Genomic DNA, 20,105 nt, shown 5'->3' on the forward strand with positions numbered 1-20,105 from the left:
GGCCTGTCAAAAATAGGGCCCTTGCTTTGTGACGCTGCCCTCCGGTTTTGGTCACAGTGTGATAAGACACATTGGGGGGGATTTATCAATCTATCTATGCCATAATTCTGGAGTAATTTGCACCTGAAATGACTTGTGCCTCATTTATTAAGGGTTTCAGACCATTTTCTGGCAGTTTTCAAACTCGTGCAAAAAGGGTCCTAGCTTTAAGAAAAGGATTGCATGGCTTGGTCCATGTGCCAGAAAATTCAGTCAGACGGGGCGTGCCGTCGGGCGATCCGACTGATTCGGACTGAGTGCAGGATTTAACTTTCAATTTGTGTCGCAAGACAATGATGCACATACATGCACCCGGAAGAAGAAGGTGAACTCCATCGGACCTGAGCCCGGGAAGCGTCACATGCAGTATATCGGTCGCAGGATCTTAGTGAATCGCGGCGGTGGTGCATTATCGTCGGACAATGCACTTTGGGTGAACTCCGTCAGACAGGTAAGTAAATGTGCCCCACTGTCATAAATCTACCTCTTTGTGCTCTGTGCACTATGACTGGGTACCATAGACCTCTAAGGCTACATTCACACGGGCATACATCGGCGCTGTGGAGTGGAGCAGGGGATGAGCGCAGCTCACCCCCGCCCCTCTCCATAGGTATATACAGCGCACAGCACCGTTATCATGTAGAAAGATAGGACATGTCCTATATTTCTAGGGGCTACGGAGCGGTACGGTGCCGCACGTGTGCTCCACCATACCGCTCCCCTACAGGGTCATGAGCCCATAGAAGTGTATGGGGGGTGTATATACACCGTATATACGTTGGCCGTATATACGTCCCCCTTACTGTTCTTGTGAATGTAGCCTAAGGGAGTTGCAATTTGTTGCGGCTCCCAATATGGTCATGTGAATAGAACCTTATACCGGCCAGCGGGTGACTTATATCATACTTCCCTGTGTTACTGGAAGTCCCGTCCTCAGCACTGTGGTCAAGTCCATGAAATCGGACAGCGCAGGGTCTGTGATCCTCAGACTGACCGCAGCCACGTTTCTGGCCTAATACTAGCTCATATCCAAGGCAGGTGGGGTCTTCCACCTTCTCTATAAAAATCCCCATTAAGGTTTCATATAAAACAGCCATGGAATGGCCTTGTTCATACACTGACTAGATATCCTTGGCTCTAGTGATTATTGTCTATCTTTTCATACAATTTTTTATTATAAAGTCAAATCTAAGAACTGAGGCATAAATGTTCTCCTGACTGCTGGTTACTAATGGCTGTGTGGGTGATTGTTGTGAGACATCAGGGCTTCATGTGAGGACCAGGCCTCCTGCCCACTCATTCCTGCAGCAGAATGGAAGAGAGCGCTGCTGCATCTGTTACTGTGGAAACCGCCTGACATCTCGCGAGTCTTCCCCGCAGCGCCCATAGACAAGGCAGGCAAGTCTCGCGAGGCTTGGGCCGGGTGCTTCCGGTCGGAGAGGACAGAGGAGTCGCTGCGGTAGGCGAGAGAGAAGGAGAAGAGGTGCAGGTAGGTGCGGTAATGGGGGGACTGGGGCAATTCTCCGTATGACAGGGGGCAGCATCTATTACTTCCATCGCTCGTGAGGAGAAATGACGGAGGATGTCGCCCACGCAGCAGCCTCCATCTTATGTGAATGAGCAGCCGGCAACCTTCTCCAGGGTCTAAGACACGACACCATTACAGCCGTAACGCATCCGTATCCTATGACTGGTAGCACACAGCAGCGGATCTGGCATCTCCCATAGCCCTGTATAATATAATGTCCTTACTGACACTTGTGTGATATCCCATAGGATCCCATATAGTGGCTTTACCCAGTGCATATGACAGTGATGGCAAACCTTTTAGAGACCGAGTGCCCAAACTACAGCAAAGACCCGCTTATTTATCGCAAAGTGCCAACACAGAAATGTAATTTGTGATTTACCGTATACTCCCTTCTCTGTCACAGTTTTCATTGATACCAGCCCCTGAGGACACCAATAAAGCAGAAAATAGTCCCAGGTACAGCTGTCACTTTAAAATAGCTCTGTGCACAGCAAGTCCTCGGCTGTCTGGGACTGCAGGAAGATACCTGGAGTCATCTCTGGTGATGGCCTGAGTGCCCACAGAAAGGGCTCCGAGTGCCACCTCTGGCACCAGTGCCATAGGTTAGCCATCACTGTCATATGAGATACTACAATCCCTTGTAGTGTGGATGTCCGCCAGCATTGTACACTTACAGCGTGCTGGAATCAGTATTGCTCCATGCGTCATATACATCACATGTCCCCTAAATCCTATACTGGTTCCTATACGTTTCCAGCAGATGTATCCACTTGTGGCTCAGGATTTGCTTCTCATATCACAGGAATATTTGGTCAAGCAGGACAACTGTCATTTAAAGTAATGCTTCTGGGCCAGTGACTCTGTAATTCACAAAAAAATTGGTCAGAACCTGGGGGCATACCCATGCATGGGGACCATTTAAGCATCCCTAGGTGCATGGCATGTACCACCGTCTGATCAATAAGGATCTAGAAGATAACTTATTCCTGATGTCATGAATGATAGTCATATTCTATATTCCCAGTGGACTTTTGAAAAATGCTATGTCAAAATCCTGGACAGAATCTGTGCAGGTACAGATGTGCTGCCATATGGTGACTTCACAAGGCGCTATATTTCTATGTTTATTTCATGCCCTAGTGCTTTGGGATCCCCCAGAAAATTGACTTTGAAGTGTGATGTAAAGGAGGTGGAGAGTTCAGCACTGAAGTCAAGCTCTCCTCGTGTCAGATAATCCCCTTCGCTGTAATGACAATCCTACATCCAGGGAAATAATAACTTCATCCTGACATCAACCCTGGCAGTGGAGGTTATGAATCATGGAGAGCTTGTCTTCAATGATAAACTCTCCACCTCTGTGACTTTATACAACCATTTTACATCTCCCTTTCAAGTAGTTTTTCTGGATGATGTTATCACACTGGCCCATGGAAGAAACCTTATTTGGTCGGTGTTTATCTGTTTGATAACAAACTGATAGGAGATAAGGAACCCGTCAACAGAAATTGAACTAGTAAGCCACTATGTTTAGGCTCGTAGTGGAAGGAGTCCACTACTTTCCTCTCTTGATTTCCATAGACTTTAAATGACCATTGAGCAAACCCAACTATGGTTGGGATTACACAGCGATGATATTAAGGTACAGCTCTTGTTCCTAGGTACTACTTGCATCTACTAGGTACTAGGTAAGACATCTTAGGCCCAGTTCAGACTTGCACTGGAGTTTTCCATTATGGCCTTAATTTTAGTAAACCAAAAACGGAAGGGGAATGGGAAGTCTTCTGTTTCTCTCAGACTACAACGTTTGGATGTTTCCTAATGTTAGAAAGACTCAGGACACTGTTCCGCTAGTTAGTAACGTTAAGTATAATGGAACCTGCTGAATGCAGAGGGGAGCCTTGCAATGGTCAGTAACTTGTATGTTGCTTTTATTTCCCCACTCCATGACTTATTAATAAATTTTACTTTGACAATTCAAGTTGCCAAGAAGTGTAATAAGAATATTAAACCTTTGCTGCCAATCTGAGAACATGGGTATTAGCCATGTTCTTTATTTTACAATGTGGGGTTAATCAATCCAGCATTTCCTTGATCTAAATATATTGTATAAAACTATGATTTAACCTACCTTATATACTCGAGTATAAGCCTAGTTTTTCAACACAAAATTTGTGCTCAAATACCCTTATACTCGGCTTATACTCGAGTCAACTAAAAAAATAAAGTCAAAACTCACCTTTCTGAAATCACCTGTAGGTCCTCTTCTGTCTGGGACAGTCTGAGACAGAAGAGGACCTATGGGAGACGTCAGAAAGATGAGTACAGTGTTATTTTTTTTTCCTACTACAGGGGCTGGGCAGGCTGTATACTACAGGGGCTGGCAGACTATATACTGGGAGGCTGTAACCAATGCATTTCCCACCCTCTGCTTATACTCGAGTAAATAGGTTTTCCCAGTTTTTTTGTGTTGAAATTAGGGGTTTCGGCTTATACTCGAGTATATACGGTAATACAGGGTCAATTGTTACTTATTATACATTTTTTTTTATTATTCCTTTATCATTTATGTGTATTTTATATTACCAGCCTTAGTCAGGTGTCAAATGGTTTAATGGAACCTATCGGGGAGGGGGGGGGGGATTTGGGAGACAAAATCGGCCACAGGTCTTTATGTACCGGTGGTTTAGTGTCTCAAATAGCCCTTTTTTCCCTGCTCCGTCGTCACAGGCCCTGGCATGGGGAGCACCAGAGATGGGTCCGATGCACCTTATTGGACCCATCTTCAGGTAGTTTATCAAGTTTTATTTTCTTTGATAACGCCCAGAGAGGGACCTGAAACCGGGAGATTTGTGTCCCAAATCGTTCTGTAAGCTGTGAAAATGTCCTTCGGCTGCAGAATTTCTGCATTTAGTACTCCATACATTACAGTCAATCCCTATGAACTTGAGTAGAGGATACATCTTGGATATTTTGGCTGAATTTCTACTATTTATTTGAGTCGGTCAGGCCTGACCTAAACCAGACTGACTGGTAAAGCAGGTTCTTTGCTAAACGTCCAATGTAATTTAAAAGAAGAGGCTGTGTCATATGACTGCTAGGTGTGGACGCCATGTAAGGAGCCCACGCCTTGTATGACAAGCTTCAGCCCACTTGTGGAAACCGCTTCTATAGAAATACTAGACTGTCCATAGACTTCATTTTTCATGCACAGATGCTGAATTGTAAATCTATATTTTGATCGCTTGCTCAGGGCTTTAAGTTTTTTTTTTTTTAGTCCAGATATTCAATTGTGTGTTCCCAGTCTTCAGAAATCTTCTCTGTCCAGGACAGTCGGCTCCACCTTATATTCAATACTTTGATGCCCTGTACAGTTGAAGAGATTTCAATGTTACCTCTCATGTAAAAGTATTTCAAGATCTTTCAACCTGTTACAAGTCGAATCTACTTTACCGATCACTTGATCTGCTGGAAGTATGACAGCTACCGTTATAGAGATATTAGGGCAGATTTTTCAGAAGTGACTGATAGAGGATCATAGATCTGTCTAGGGCACATGTTGCGGATTTTGTATCATATCCATCATATCTTGATGTAGATTTTCCAATGCCCATAGACTGCAATGTAAAAAAGAAAGCATGCAAAAATCTGCAAAGAAGCACAAGAAAAGTGATATGATCATTATTTTATTTTCTGCACAAACAACTTCTGCATGTAAAAAAACTTGTCTATACCACTTTTTCCCAAATCACATTAATGCTATTTCATTACGCAGCAGAATTTCCACAGCAAAATCTGTAAGAGAAATCCGCACATAATGTGTGAAGATAGGAAGTGCAAAGTACAATTAGGCTATTAGTTTTTTTGCCACTATTTAGGCCACATCCTCTTTGTTGACACCTTGCTTACTGGTGTGCCCAATGGAACAAACTCTAACTTCTTGAAAATTGTGGCCTGTTTAAAACTGCTTTTTCTTGCCCAAAATACAAATCTAATACACAATACAAAGAACAATACAAAGTATCTGCTCACAAATGACACTATTTAGATAAAGTAGTTCTGAGAGTGCAGAATATACAGGTCAAATGTTGACCTGAACCCAACCTGTCTGGCTGCTCATTGATGCCTGTAAATTCGACAGACACGCAGTGAGTTTGATGGAATAATCGTGCAACCTAACTTGTGGCCCCACCGTCAAGTTTCTTTCTAATTCTGCTTGTTTTCTGCGTAACAACTTGTGTTAGTAATGGTGGTTTCACATTGGCATTTTTTTCCACATTAGTGATTTCTCACTGAAACCATTGTGGCTTAAAGGGGTTATCCGGGATTAAAAATTTTTTATGGCCGGGCTGGAGAGGGCTATTTAAACATAATAAACATGTACTTACCTCCTCCGGTGCTGCCGATGTCCCGCACCGCGGCCCGTCTTCTCCGTGCGCCGGTTTCATTACACCGGCGCACAGGGAGCTTCCGGCCGGCCGGATGCTCCCATGCGCACCATCTCCCAGCGCTTACAACGCTGAGAGATAGGGACGGATGGGAGGAGCCGTCCACAACGCGGACCGGAAGCTCCCTGTGCGCGGCTTCCGTGCCCCTGTTTGTTTACAGGGGCACGGATCGAAGTGACCGCGGCGCGGGACATCAGCGGCACCGGAGGAGGTAAGTCCATGTTTATTATGTTTAACTAGCCCTCCCCAGCCCGGCCATAAAAAGATTTTTAAACCCGGATAACCCCTTTAAGGACACTTACAGATTGTTTTGCCTTCAGTGATTTTATTTTTTAATTTTTTAAATTTAAAACAATTTTTTTTTTCTTCCTTACTGAACCATTCTTCAATGGGCTTTTTCACGTTTTCAATGTTTTAAAGGAAGTGTACAACATAAATGCAGTATTGTACACCAAGCACACTTACATGCAGGTGGGTGTCCCCTGAAACAGGATCCATTCTTCCTTTATCTTCTAAAGCCCTGGATTTACAGGAACTTGTCTTTTAAAATTAAGCAAATGAACCTCAGGGACTCCTGTCTATGTCACAGAAGCCCCTTCTGACTCTAATTACTTTATGGGCAGCACGGTGGCAAGCACTACAGTCTTGTAGTGCTGAGGCCCTGGGTTCAAGTCCCTTCCAGGTCAACATCTGCAAAGAGTTTGTATGTTCTCTCCGTGTTTGTGTGGGTTTCCTCCCACACTCCAGAAACCTACTGGTAGATGGATTAAATTGTGATCCCATTGGCGATAGGGACTGATTTTGCAAGCTCTGCCTAATTTGTAAGCACTATATAAATAAAGGATTATTATTATTATTAATTCTGTTCACCTCTGTTTGACAATGTCTACCTCCTTGTTTCCCTTCCCAGAGAGTTGATGATACCTTTATTAAAAAGAGATGAAGCCAGAAGGCGCTCCTGTGCTATAGACGGAAACCCCTGAGGCTCATTTGCATAACAGTTTAAAAGACAATATTCTCCAAAACTAGGCCATTAGACAATCAAAGAAGAAGGATCCTGTTTCAAGGGACACACACCAATATGTAAGTGTGCTTGGTGTACAATAATCCACCCATCTGCTAGATTTCCTTTTAAAAAAAATGTTTAAAAAAAACTCTTGTTCATAAAAAAATGTCTTGGTTTTGACACATTCTGACGCTAGTAACTTTTTCGTGTTGCATTATACAGAGCAGTATAAAGTGTCATTTTTGCAGTTAGAGGTGACCTTTTCATTGCTTCCATTTTGGGTACTGTACTACCTTTTGATCACTTTTTATTAAAATGTGTGTGTTACAAAATGGCAATAAAAAAAGGTGACTGTTTGGACATTTGGGCACTATTTTGCATTACAAAGTTCACCACTGGGAATAACGGTTTTCTTTTGTCAGTAGCCTCATGTTACATCAGTTATAGTCTTAGTGCGCACAGTTACACACCTGTCATTATAGTGTATGGAGCCTTAGCAGCACCTTTGTATATTATTTTATACTATAGAATACCTCTCTAATACAGTAACCAAATGAAATGCTAGTGTGAACGTCCCACAATAGAATCCTGCCGCTTTTATCCCATACATGGTTATGTTCAGCAATTCTGCTGGATTCTTCCTGGTGCAGGTGGCATTACGCACAATACATCTGACACTGTTAAATGAATTCTGTGTTTGGAAATGATGCTTTCTCTCCATCCAGGGCTATAAATAATTGACTACCTGCCTGGATCTTGTTGGATCAGGGCACAATTCACACCATCTGTGCCAGATCGGAGATGCATAATTTAGAGCCTGACCACAATATATATGTTCCAGTTAAATATGATGATCATTATACCTTGGGGATAAATGAATGTCTTATCTGAAAGAAATAAAGCTGCTGTTCATAGCCTGACAAATAAAATGTGTTTGGAAAGATGGAGGACCAACTTCCCTAGAATAGTGGTATTTTTGGGTTCAACCAAGATAATTGCAAACGCAGACCTACGGAAGGGTTACAGCCAGGAATCGCCCCTGATCTAGAATCCCAGGAATAAAAGATTGGGGGGAAGAAAACAGAGGAAGCATACTGATACTCCCCCCTCCTTAGTAAGTCTGGGTATGCTGGTATGTGCCAGATAACTAGTCACTGAGCAGTCTGCCCTGTGGTCTCCTCCATCTCTGGGGGGAGTGCATAGATTACCAGTGGCAGTGTCTGCATGTTCTGCCATTTCTGACAGCAAATATAGTCCAGCATGTGTTGAGTATCATTCTGAATAAAAAAAAAAGGTAAAACGTTACAAAAACACTGCTTACTTTTTTTTTGTGTGTTTTGACTTAAAGGGGTTGTCCACTTTCAGCAAATAATTGATATTGTTTGTGTGATGAAAATTACAAATGTAATTATACAATTTTCCAATATACTTTCTGTATGAATTCCTCACCGTTTTTTAGATCTCTGCTTGCTTTGCTACTATAGGAAACTTCTCTGTTTTACTACAGTGGATAGAAATCTGTCCATAGTGATGTGATGGACACACGGGTGCATGAGCCGTTAGTATCACAAAACTCCTATTACTCTCAGTGATTACAGCTCGTGCACCTGCATGTCCATCACATCATACAGACAGATTATATCCACTGGGAGTAGATTGAGAAGCTTTCTATAGAAGGACAGCAAGCAGAGATCTAGAAAACCTGAGAAAAGTACATGGCTATCATTTGAATCAGAAGCTGCAGGAATCCGCTTCATAGGTCTAATCCTTATGATGGGTTCCCTTTTCATCATATTTTGTGCAGAAAATATGTAAAAAAAAAAAAATAAAAAAATATCCAGCCTTCACCATTGCGATATTGTTGTTTTTGACCTTTAAATTTCACATTTGTTTTATGTTTTTTGTCATTTCAGGAAAGAGCACAACCCATCCTTTTACTTTACTTGTTAATATCAGTCATCCTGAAAGTAGAACCATGGGAAACATCTTTGGAAATCTGCTTAAAAGTCTTATTGGGAAGAAGGAAATGCGAATACTCATGGTGGGACTTGATGCTGCTGGAAAGACCACGATATTATACAAACTGAAACTGGGAGAGATCGTCACCACAATCCCAACTATAGGTAAAGCACAACTACATCGGTGTTATCCCGGCGATTGCTGCCGGCAAAGCTGTCAGCAGTTTCAAAAAGATGGGAGCCTCCATCGTGCCGACGATTCTCGCTCCCCGTAACGTCATCGGGGAGCGGCGAGCTGTTGTCATGACAGTCACGTGTCTTCCAAAGACCCGAGGCTGTCTCGTTTTAACCCTTTCATTACAATGTGTTATCAGCACATTATAATGAATGAGGAAAATCCCCATCTACTGCCATACTGTAGTATGGCTGTGTATGATATGATCTATCAGACAACCTAGGGTTAAAGTACCCTAAGAAATCTGAAAAATAGTAAAATAAAAAAGGTTTAAAAATACAAAAAATTATAATAACAAAACCTAAACTCAAATCACCACCCTTTCCCTAGAAAGGGAGGTTTTGATTTTTGTAAATGTATGAAAACATTATAAAACCTATACAAATTTGCTATCCCCGTGATTGTACTGACCCAAAGAATAAAGTAGACCTGTCATTTGGGGCATACAGTGAAAGCCGTAAAATCCAAGCCCACAAGAAAACTGTGCAAATCCGTTTTTTCACCATTTCCACTGCATTTGGAATTTTTTTTTCCTGCTTTCCAGTACACGGTAGGGAATATTCAATACCATCACTATGAATTGCAATTTGTTACGCAAAAAGCAAGCCATCACAGAGCTCTTTATGTGTAAAAGTAAAGTTTTTATTTTAGATTTTTGAAGGTGGGGAGTGATTGAAAAAAAGTAGAATGATAAAAAAAAAGGGGCTGGTCCTTAAAGAGAACCCATCATGCAAAATAACCCCCTAAACTAAATATATTTTCATAAACTGCCATTAGAGAGCATTGCCTCTATCCCTTCATTGTCCCTCTACATGCCTGTAAACCTAAGCAATGAGGTCCTAAAGCTGTATGCAAATGACCTGTGAAATGTCCAATGAAGCATTAGCATATTCAAGCTGTCCACCTTATTCATGAATGGGAGGCACAGCCACACCCCCAGTGCATGACTGACAGCCTGTATAATGATGTGAGGCTGTATAATGATGTGCTTCCTGGTGCTGGTGGCCACGCCCCCTGCAGCCTGTGTGTGTGTGTGTTTAGGAGAGATACAGCAGCTCCAGGCAGCCATGTTACCACAGATTCATGTGTAGCTGATGTCTGTGTATCACACATGTGTATTAGGAGGATGCAGCATGTCAGCAGGTGCACTATCTATGCTTTACTATACATTATACACAGACATGAGCAGGGGGAGGAGAGGGGAGGGGTGACATCACTGCCTCTGACCATGTGACCATCCTCATTTACATAATAAAGAAAAGATGATTTTACAATGATTAATGTATGAAATAACTACATAAAGGCTGGGATGGGATCCTTGTGAGCTGCTCCAACAGGTAGTAGTGACAGGACTAGTGACACAGACCTGATGACAGGTGTCCTTTAACCGGTTAAAGAAGAGCAGATGCTGCCAGAGGGGGCACACACCAATGCGTCAGTGTGCTTGGTTTACAATTTGTGATCCTAGTGGTAGATGTCCTTTAATACAAATATTAATTAGAAAGTCATATGTACCGCAGGGTGGTATAAAAAAAATGCAGCTCTTCCCACAAAAAACAAGCATTTGGCTACATCTATTGAAGGGTTAAAAAACAGAAAAGTTATGAAATGTAGAAGTCTGCTACATAAAGATGAAGGGATAAAAAAACACCTCAACCAGAGGTCGCCTTAACGCCTCACCACGCGTCATAGACGCGTGATGAGGCGCCATTACCCCCCAAAATAATTGCCATGCGTAAAGATACGCTTGGCAATTATTCCGTGTAGCGCGCAGGCTGAGTGGCCCAGTGCACGCTGCAAAGGAGGGGACTGTCAGTAGCGCGATAGCAGCGCGCGCCGGGCCGCTCAGCAGGATGCGGAGATGTGTGGGATTTGTGAGCGCCGACCCCGGGGGAGACGGGGACATGTGGTCCGCGATGCTGCTGCTCCAGCTCTCAATGCCCGCAGCAGCGGCCAGCGGTTATGTGATCCCAGCGGGACCTGAGAGAAGTGCTGGGTGAGTGTGAGCCGCGGCCGGGGGTACACTGCACTCTGTGTTTGCGCTGGGTGAGTGTGTGCTGCGTGTGTCTGCCATGTGCTGTGAGTGAGTGAGTGCTGTGCCCTGTGAGTGTGTGAGTGCTGTGCCCTGTGAGTGTGTGAGTGCTGTGCCCTGTGAGTGTGTGAGTGCTGTGCCCTGTGAGTGTGTGAATGCTGTGCCCTGTGAGTGTGTGAATGCTGTGCCCCGTGAGTGTGTGAATGCTGTGCCCCGTGAGTGTGTGAATGCTGTGCCCCGTGAGTGTGTGAATGCTGTGCCCCGTGAGTGTGTGAATGCTGTGCCCCGTGAGTGTGTGAGTGCTGTGCCCCGTGAGTGTGTGAGTGCTGTGCCCCGTGAGTGTGTGAGTGCTGTGCCCCGTGAGTGTGTGAGTGCTGTGCCCCGTGAGTGTGTGAGTGCTGTGCCCCGTGAGTGTGTGAGTGCCGTGCCCCGTGAGTGTGTGAGTGCCGTGCCCCGTGAGTGTGTGAGTGCCGTGCCCCGTGAGTGTGTGAGTGCCGTGCCCCGTGAGTGTGTGAGTGCCGTGCCCCGTGAGTGTGTGAGTGCCGTGCCCCGTGAGTGTGTGAGTGCCGTGCCCCGTGAGTGTGTGAGTGCCGTGCCCCGTGAGTGTGTGAGTGCCGTGCCCCGTGAGTGTGTGAGTGCCGTGCCCCGTGAGTGTGTGAGTGCCGTGCCCCGTGAGTGTGTGAGTGCCGTGCCCCGTGAGTGTGTGAGTGCCGTGCCCCGTGAGTGTGTGAGTGCCGTGCCCCGTGAGTGTGTGAGTGCCGTGCCCCGTGAGTGTGTGAGTGCCGTGCCCCGTGAGTGTGTGAGTGCCGTGCCCCGTGAGTGTGTGAGTGCCGTGCCCCGTGAGTGTGTGAGTGCCGTGCCCCGTGAGTGTGTGAGTGCCGTGCCCCGTGAGTGTGTGAGTGCCGTGCCCCGTGAGTGTGTGAGTGCCGTGCCCCGTGAGTGTGTGAGTGCCGTGCCCCGTGAGAGTGTGTGAGTGCCGTGCCCCGTGAGAGTGTGTGAGTGCCGTGCGTGCCCCGTGTGAGTGCCGTGCGTGCCCCGTGTGAGTGCCGTGCGTGCCCCGTGTGAGTGCCGTGCGTGCCCCGTGTGAGTGCCGTGCGTGCCCCGTGTGAGTGCCGTGCGTGCCGTGCGTGCCCCGTGTGAGTGTGTGAGTGCCGTGCGTGCCCCGTGTGAGTGTGTGAGTGCCGTGCGTGCCCCGTGTGAGTGTGTGAGTGCCGTGCGTGCCCCGTGCGAGTGTGTGAGTGCCGTGCGTGCCCCGTGCGAGTGTGTGAGTGCCGTGCGTGCCCCGTGCGAGTGTGTGAGTGCCGTGCGTGCCCCGTGCGAGTGTGTGAGTGCCGTGCGTGCCCCGTGCGAGTGTGTGAGTGCCGTGCGTGCCCCGTGCGAGTGTGTGAGTGCCGTGCGTGCCCCGTGCGAGTGTGTGAGTGCCGTGCGGGCCCCGTGCGAGTGTGTGAGTGCCGTGCGGGCCCCGTGCGAGTGTGTGAGTGCCGTGCGGGCCCCGTGCGAGTGTGTGAGTGCCGTGCGGGCCCCGTGCGAGTGTGTGAGTGCCGTGCGGGCCCCGTGCGAGTGTGTGAGTGCCGTGCGGGCCCCGTGCGAGTGTGTGAGTGCCGTGCGGGCCCCGTGCGAGTGTGTGAGTGCCGTGCGGGCCCCGTGCGAGTGTGTGAGTGCCGTGCGGGCCCCGTGCGAGTGTGTGAGTGCCGTGCGGGCCCCGTGCGAGTGTGTGAGTGCCGTGCGGGCCCCGTGCGAGTGTGTGAGTGCCGTGCGGGCCCCGTGCGAGTGTGTGAGTGCCGTGCGGGCGCCGTGCGGGCCCCTTGTGAGTGCCGTGCGGGCCCCGTGCGTGCGCCGTGCGTGCGCCGTGTGAGTGTGTGAGGGAGTGAGTGCGCCGTGTGAGTGTGTGAGGGAGTGAGTGCGCCGTGTGAGTGTGTGCCGTGCGCTTTGCGAGGGAGGGAGGGAGTGGGCGCTGTGCGAGGGAGGGAGTGTGCGCGAGGTGAGCAGACAGATGATTTTTTTTTTTTTTTTTTTTTATAAATAGCGTCTATATACGGCTATTGTATATTATTTAGTTTTATGTATTACCGAAATTTTCATACTCCTCCTCTACTAAAAATACTCCTCAAAAATAGTAAGAGGAGTATTTTTACCCTTTGGGAAAAATGTTAGTGCGACCTCTGACCTCAACCACGTACTGTACCGCAATGCCAAAATTAAAAATATAGGACTAGAATGTCTTGAAGGTCAAAAGAGGCTCTGACCTTAAGCAGTCAGAGATGAAATAAGTTATAATCACCATGCATTCTTTGATAAAATTGTAAGCGTAGATGATAAAAAACATTGTAATATGCTTTACTAAAGAAATGTTACTGTGTCCAGCAGTTTGTGTATATGAGCTTTCTGTCCTATACACCACTGACAGCTGAGAGATACAGGAATATGATTTAAGTTTTTTTACCTTTAAATAGTTTTTTCTTTCTCACAGGCTTTAATGTAGAAACGGTAGAATACAAGAACATCAGCTTCACAGTGTGGGATGTTGGTGGCCAAGACAAGATCCGACCATTGTGGAGACATTATTTCCAGAATACTCAGGGTAAGCTGTCCCATGTTTTGTTAGCATACAGTGTGCAGCTATTCAGATTAATTCATTTTTGCAGTTTGTAGAGTTTAAATTCGTAGTTCACAGGTGATGTAACTTCTCTTTTGGATCCAGAAGTGCATTGCAACTTCTCTGTCATGAATCATTGCAGAATTTTGAACCAGATGTATTCTCCAGCACATTTCCACACTGCACCCCTAAAAATTCCAAAAGACACTTACAGTATAATGTCAGAAATGCCCCACACTGTGGGGAGCAGATAGAATAAATCTTTTATGAGTAAACTATATTATTCACTTATAGTGCCCCCCTGAATGATTAGCTCACACATAGTGTCACGCTGAATGACACTATGTGTGAGCTAATCATTCAGCGGGACACTATTTGTGAGCTAATCATTCAGCGGAACACTGTGTGAGCTTCCTAAAGATTTTAATCATAATGTCTAAAAATAATGTGAGCCATCAGTAAAGAATTAGGGTGCAAACTAATCACACAGACTACAGCAGATATAACTATAATTGTAACATCTCTCCTCAAGTCCTTTATTTTTATCAGCTCTGCTTACTTTTATTATAATGTGAGATAAAATTGCATACATTAAAATAAAAATACATCATCATATTGCTGCAATGAAAATCAGCACTATAGTGAAAAGGAGGTAGCTTTCAGCTTGCCCTAAAATCCAATTAGGTAATGTAGGTAGGCTCTAGATTATAGCTATTCTCTAACTATCTACAGCGCTGCTCTTAGCAAGCCTGGCAGTCCCTAAAAGACCACACCCCCTTTATTATTGAGGAATATGGATAGACATAACAATGGTATTTCTTTTTCTATATTTTCAGGTTTAATATTTGTGGTGGATAGTAATGACAGGGAGCGAGTAAATGAGGCACGTGAGGAGTTAATGAGGATGCTAGCAGAGGATGAGCTCCGGGATGCTGTACTGCTTGTCTTTGCTAATAAACAGGTTTGTTGTTTGGGTGTAGCATTACTCTGTAGGGTGATGTAGATTTCATCTTCATTCTATGAAATCATTTTGTATATCTTCTCTTTCCAGGACCTTCCCAATGCTATGAACGCTGCAGAAATCACAGACAAACTGGGCCTTCATTCTCTTCGTCACCGCAACTGGTACATCCAGTCCACCTGTGCCACCAGTGGAGATGGTCTCTACGAGGGCCTGGACTGGCTAGCCAACCAACTAAAGAACAAGAAGTAATGATTCCCGGCCCTACCTCTGCCTCCCCAGCGTGCGCCTGACTCTTCCTCCCCCATCCCTCCCATCCAGAATTCCCTCTTCAGCCAGGGGCAGGTTGGGGTTGGCCGCTGACACAGACCACCCTATCCCACCTGCCTCTCCTGGTTTCACACTCGCTTACTTTGATGTTTTGGTTTGGGGTGTTTTTATCGGGTGCCGTGTTTTCTTCTGACTCATCCAGCTGCTGTTACTTGCTCTTTATTTGTCCTTTGGAGATTTTGGGTGGGGGAGGACTTGTGAGATTTGGCAGGAGATGCCATAGCAATCTACCCCCTGTAGACAGGGTTGGTAAGGAAAGGATTTGGGGAGCTGTGCTGTTTTGTGTCTGTATGTTCTGTGGAAGCTCCCTGTGCTGAAGATCGAGAGATGTATTTGGCTTCTTGTGTTTGTTTTTAAGGCAGGTTGTCTTCAGCGCTTTATACAAGAAAAACTAGTACACCAACCAAGGTTTTTTTTTAATTCAAAGAAAGGGTACATTACATTTGGGTTCTTGTAATGACTGACTCGTATTACTTTACTAACTTATTAACATTTCATAGATTCCGAGGCCGTATAATCCTTGGGTATGGTATACTGTGCTATATATGGACAGGGTGGTGCTGATATCAGACTCGGCTGCTCTTGTGCTTCATTTATATCAGATACACACGAGAGCTGGCTTCTTTACTGTGTTTGAAGTGAATTGTAGTGCAATGAAAATTCAATGGTTGTAAGGAAAATGAATCCCGTCTACTCCAGTGGTTAAAAACTGACCGCAAAAGCCATAGTATTATTTCCTTTGCAACTGTATAGAGCCAGTGGGAAAGTTTTTAATGTATATGATCTGTGCATGTGGGTCGTGCTTTTAATTTCTAAACACCTGCTGTAATGAAATAAGAGGTTATTTGAGCACATTGTGCTGCAGTCTCACCACCCTTATTTCTAATGACTGGAGCAGCTCCCAGTGAAGTCATTGTGGCCATCTACACTCCTCCTGTCAGTTACATCACTGGGAGCCCTTCCAGCTGGTCACATGCCAGTACAGTCCTATTAAAATAAAAAAAAAGAAAATTTTTTTTATATTCGGCACTGACACTTCTACTCAAATCTAGTCTTAACTAAATGCTTGATCTTCACTCTTAATTATTTCATCACAATAATTCTGCTAAATGAAAGAAAACAGACAACCGCGCTCATGGTTTGAGCTGAATCCTATTGCAACTCTCTGTAAAGCAAATGGCATGACGGGGGATTTAGTGTTAAGGTGATTCATCTTTACATCATAGATTCAAAACAGATTTTCCAAGTGACCTTTTTCTGTCTGTAAAATGTTTTCAGATGGAAGTATCAGGATTATTGAAGTGACAGGAGTGTCAGATACCAAAATCACTCCTCATGTCTTTGTATTCCTTGCTTCCTGGAGAAATGTGAGATTTGGAGAGATTGTATTTCTGTGGACCCAGGATGGGTAACTTTTGGCCCCTCGCAGTTAGCATTGCATCATGGGAGATGTAATTCTGAAACGGTTGACATGATAAGAGTTGTGTTTCCTTGCTGCTGCTTATAGAGAAAAGAGAAACATTTCATTCCAGTCTTGGGATCACCTTTGCTACTGTGAGAATGGGGAAAGAGAATATCACATACATCGTATTGAAACCTCTACCATCTCTGTACTGATGAATTACAAAGACAGGACCTCTAGGCAGTGGTCATCATACACTCACAAAGACCATTATTACTTTATTATGTCCTAATCTGTCTCCTTTATTGATGGTATGTTGTGCTATGCGCACATCAAATGTTTTTCACAGTCCAATCATCTGATCCTATGTGCAAGTGAAAAAAAGCAGCATGGCCGACTCTGATCCGAGTTGTGCATCAATCTCGCCCCTTGAAGTCACTTGGTGTGTGAAAAAAATGCAGACCACTCAGATGGTGCAGCCGGATTTTCACACACGCGTTTCAAGAAAGTAGCTAAGAGTTGTGAAAATCTCACAAAGATGGGACGACACTAGAATGACCATATGTATAGTCACATAATACTAGGACCGAAATCTAAATTTTGATCAAAATCACATAGGATACTATCTGTTGGCATCATATTTTAGAGTATGAGCAGAACAGTAAACAATTTAGTGGGGAAAGATTCAATATAACTTGTGTTCATTTAATTGACAGCCTTCCACATATCAGTGTATATACAGAGATACTTACTGGACTCCTAAACAGAAGGAACAAAGATGTAAGAGAAATACAAGTTAGGCCTCATGCATGCATGCAAATGGCGGCTGTGAGCTAGGCCCCCCTAAATGGCAGCTTATCCATAAGCCCCCATTGACTTGTGATGTATACGGTTCTGTGGGGTGAGGCATGTGCATGCGCCATGAACGTGCTGAGTGACCGCAACACAAATTAAAGAGCAGTTCCTATTCTTTTTGCCTTGCTTGCAGCCTTTAATGTGGTTGTTTGCATTAGGCCTAGCACTAAATATATCTCAAAGAGAATATATTTCACCTGCACAGCTCTTTCTGCTCTATGAATGTTCAACAAGACGGATTCCCTTTAATGGCGGGTTTTCCTTATGTGAAGAGATTGTGAATGCCCTGTAGCTGGTCCCTTTAAAATCCATCTCAATAGTAGTCTTGAATTTAGTTTGATAATGCTCCATGGATAGCCTTTCCTAAGTAGAAACCTTGTAGTCAATGTCTTATAGAAACTACAGCACTAGGTATAATATATATGAATATAATACTCAATGTACCATGTCTCCGTATTCAGAATGCTAGAAATGCTAAAGGTCCAGCAGGAAGACAAACATAGAAACAAAGTAGGACCAAAATATAGATGACCAATAAATAATCTTTTCTGTGGTTCTCTAGCGTTTCATGGGCTGTATGCTATTTTATCATTTCAGACAAAAAAAAAAATAAGTTTGAGCTTTGTCTGCCATTTATGATGCCAAATCCTAAGTAAAATGTTTTGGGTATTGTACACTTGCATCGCAGAAGATGCTGGTGGTATTTACCATTGTGTATTTATTGAAATTGAGCAAACTTCACCCTCAGGTGGGGTTAGTTAAAGGAACAGAAAGCACAGAAAAAGCACAAAATAGAAGCTGATCTTAGAACTTCTTCCTGTTATATCCTCCTCCCCTTATTCTGGTATTTATTCATCTCGTAATACAGTTAAAACTAACAATATCTAAATAAATGTCTGGTATATGTAGAAGAAGGTCAGGCATGTCCTTCCATAACTACTGTGACCGTCTGAAAGACAACTGGCTGGAGTAATATCCTGCTGTTCCTTAACTGTATCATGGAATATTGTATTTAATATTGTATAGGAGGCTTGTTTGTCACTGAATACAGCAATGGTTGAGTAAGAATATATCAAATAAGAAAATGTATTCCCAAACAGGTCCATTGATAACGGCTGCCGCTGCTCCACTGCCATTGGTGTCCACAGAGGTTACTGTGCGATGACCTCCACATGAGCGAAATGTCACTTCTGAGGTCAGTCCGTGATGCGCTGTTCATGTGGAGGTCACCCCTCAGGCCAATTGTAACATACTTTACTCGGACAACCCTTTTAATCTCCTCTCTCATCGAAAGCTGAGATGGAGTAGATCAGCAGGATCCACTAAACAGCTTGTTAGAATAATGCAGGAAATATCACAGACTGATAAATAATGAAGGCAACAATTTTTCTTTGTTCATGTGTATCATTCCTCTGTAGATTTATTGTTTCTTTTAGGAGAATTTAGATACATGGGAGGGTAATAGAAGACAAGCTAACACTACAGTATTAAAGAGCTGTAGCCATACAGGCTTCACATTATTGTGCAAGTGCTATTTACTTTAACCCTTAAGTGCTACGTTGAAAATCCTAATGAATTTCGACAGTACCACCCATGACAGTATCTGAGGAGTTGCTGCTACATCCCTGTGTTGGGAAGAAGTGGGATCTATAAACCTGAGCTGCCGTTGTCCTCTTTCATACCATGTAGTGCACTTTTTACGTAAGGGACCATTATGTTTTCTCCAGTGATGGTTGATTTGATATTTATTGATATTGTTTGGTTTCCTCTCTCTAATCTTAGTTGATGCTGTTGCCTCAGTAGACTTTCACAACTGTACTCTACTCTTTTACCTCTGGTCTGTGTGGTGTATAGTGGAACGTATGGTTTCAGCTGGTTATTCTCTTTTCGTTTGTATATTTTGGAATGTAAGCTGTATGTGTATAAAAAAAAAGACAAGAATTAAACCACTGGAAGCAAGATCTTGTTTCTTCTCTTTTGTCCAGGATTGCTGGTGATTTTTTTCATCATATAAATGACTGTGTTGATGTAACCTGTACCCATTGCAATTCCATCTCCTCCATATTTCATATTATAAATGGAGGTGAAAACTTCTGCCAACTTTCAACTGGCCGATGGCTACTGTTAAACTACTCCTGGCGCACAATCCCACAGTTTTGCTCTAAAGTCCACATTACGTCTGAAGTATTGCAATATTATCACTTTGACCTGTGTTTAGCTTTAGCAGACTGTGAAAAGAAGCTCAAAAAAGGAGAGAGACAAAGAGATCAGCTTAAAACAATGCTAGTCATAATGTATTCACAAGGCAGAGAAAATGACCGTTTTCCTCATTTTAAATTTTTTTTTCTCTTTTGATTTTTGCTGGAAAAAAAACCTAATGATCGCCAATACGGACACACATCTAATTGCTTATGAAACAATGTATTGTCCATTGCTTGAATTGATTCATTGGAGTCCTTCATGCTTGACTTACATGTTGAAATCCAGACAATGACAATAACCACAAGCAATTGTAACCAAATTATGGAAAAACAAAAAGTTGCCATCATGTATTCTTAACAACTAGCAATATGTAAGAGTAAACTGAAAGTCGATTGACTCTAATGATTATATCAGTGCATAGCTGTAATTTGTGTATTTGTGATTATACAGTGCTCGGTGTCGGGAGGATTCAGGCTAATGGAATTAGGGGTCATCATGATATAAAAAAGTCCT

At 44.1% G+C, this 20,105-nt stretch overlaps 1 protein-coding gene across 3 annotated transcripts; it reads left to right on the forward strand.

The window, feature by feature from the left end:
• Window positions 1-1,372: 1,372 nt before the first annotated feature.
• On the forward strand, window positions 1,373-19,349 carry ARF3 (ARF GTPase 3). Of its 3 annotated transcripts, XM_072135138.1 has the most exons (6): window positions 1,452-1,528; window positions 6,926-7,098; window positions 8,935-9,144; window positions 13,717-13,827; window positions 14,679-14,803; window positions 14,894-19,349. In XM_072135138.1, exons 3-6 carry the CDS (start codon window positions 8,997-8,999, stop codon window positions 15,053-15,055), a joined length of 546 nt encoding a protein of 181 aa, XP_071991239.1. In that variant the 5' UTR covers window positions 1,452-1,528; window positions 6,926-7,098; window positions 8,935-8,996; the 3' UTR covers window positions 15,056-19,349. The 3 variants fall into 3 exon arrangements, with proteins under 3 accessions (XP_071991238.1, XP_071991240.1, XP_071991239.1); XM_072135137.1 differs by lacking the exon at window positions 6,926-7,098 and having other exon boundaries at window positions 1,373-1,528; XM_072135139.1 differs by lacking the exon at window positions 6,926-7,098 and having other exon boundaries at window positions 1,419-1,535; window positions 8,932-9,144.
• Window positions 19,350-20,105: the final 756 nt, after the last annotated feature.

Source organism: Engystomops pustulosus, chromosome 2 (genome assembly GCF_040894005.1).
Source record: "Engystomops pustulosus chromosome 2, aEngPut4.maternal, whole genome shotgun sequence".
Taxonomy (NCBI): Eukaryota; Metazoa; Chordata; class Amphibia; order Anura; family Leptodactylidae; genus Engystomops; species Engystomops pustulosus.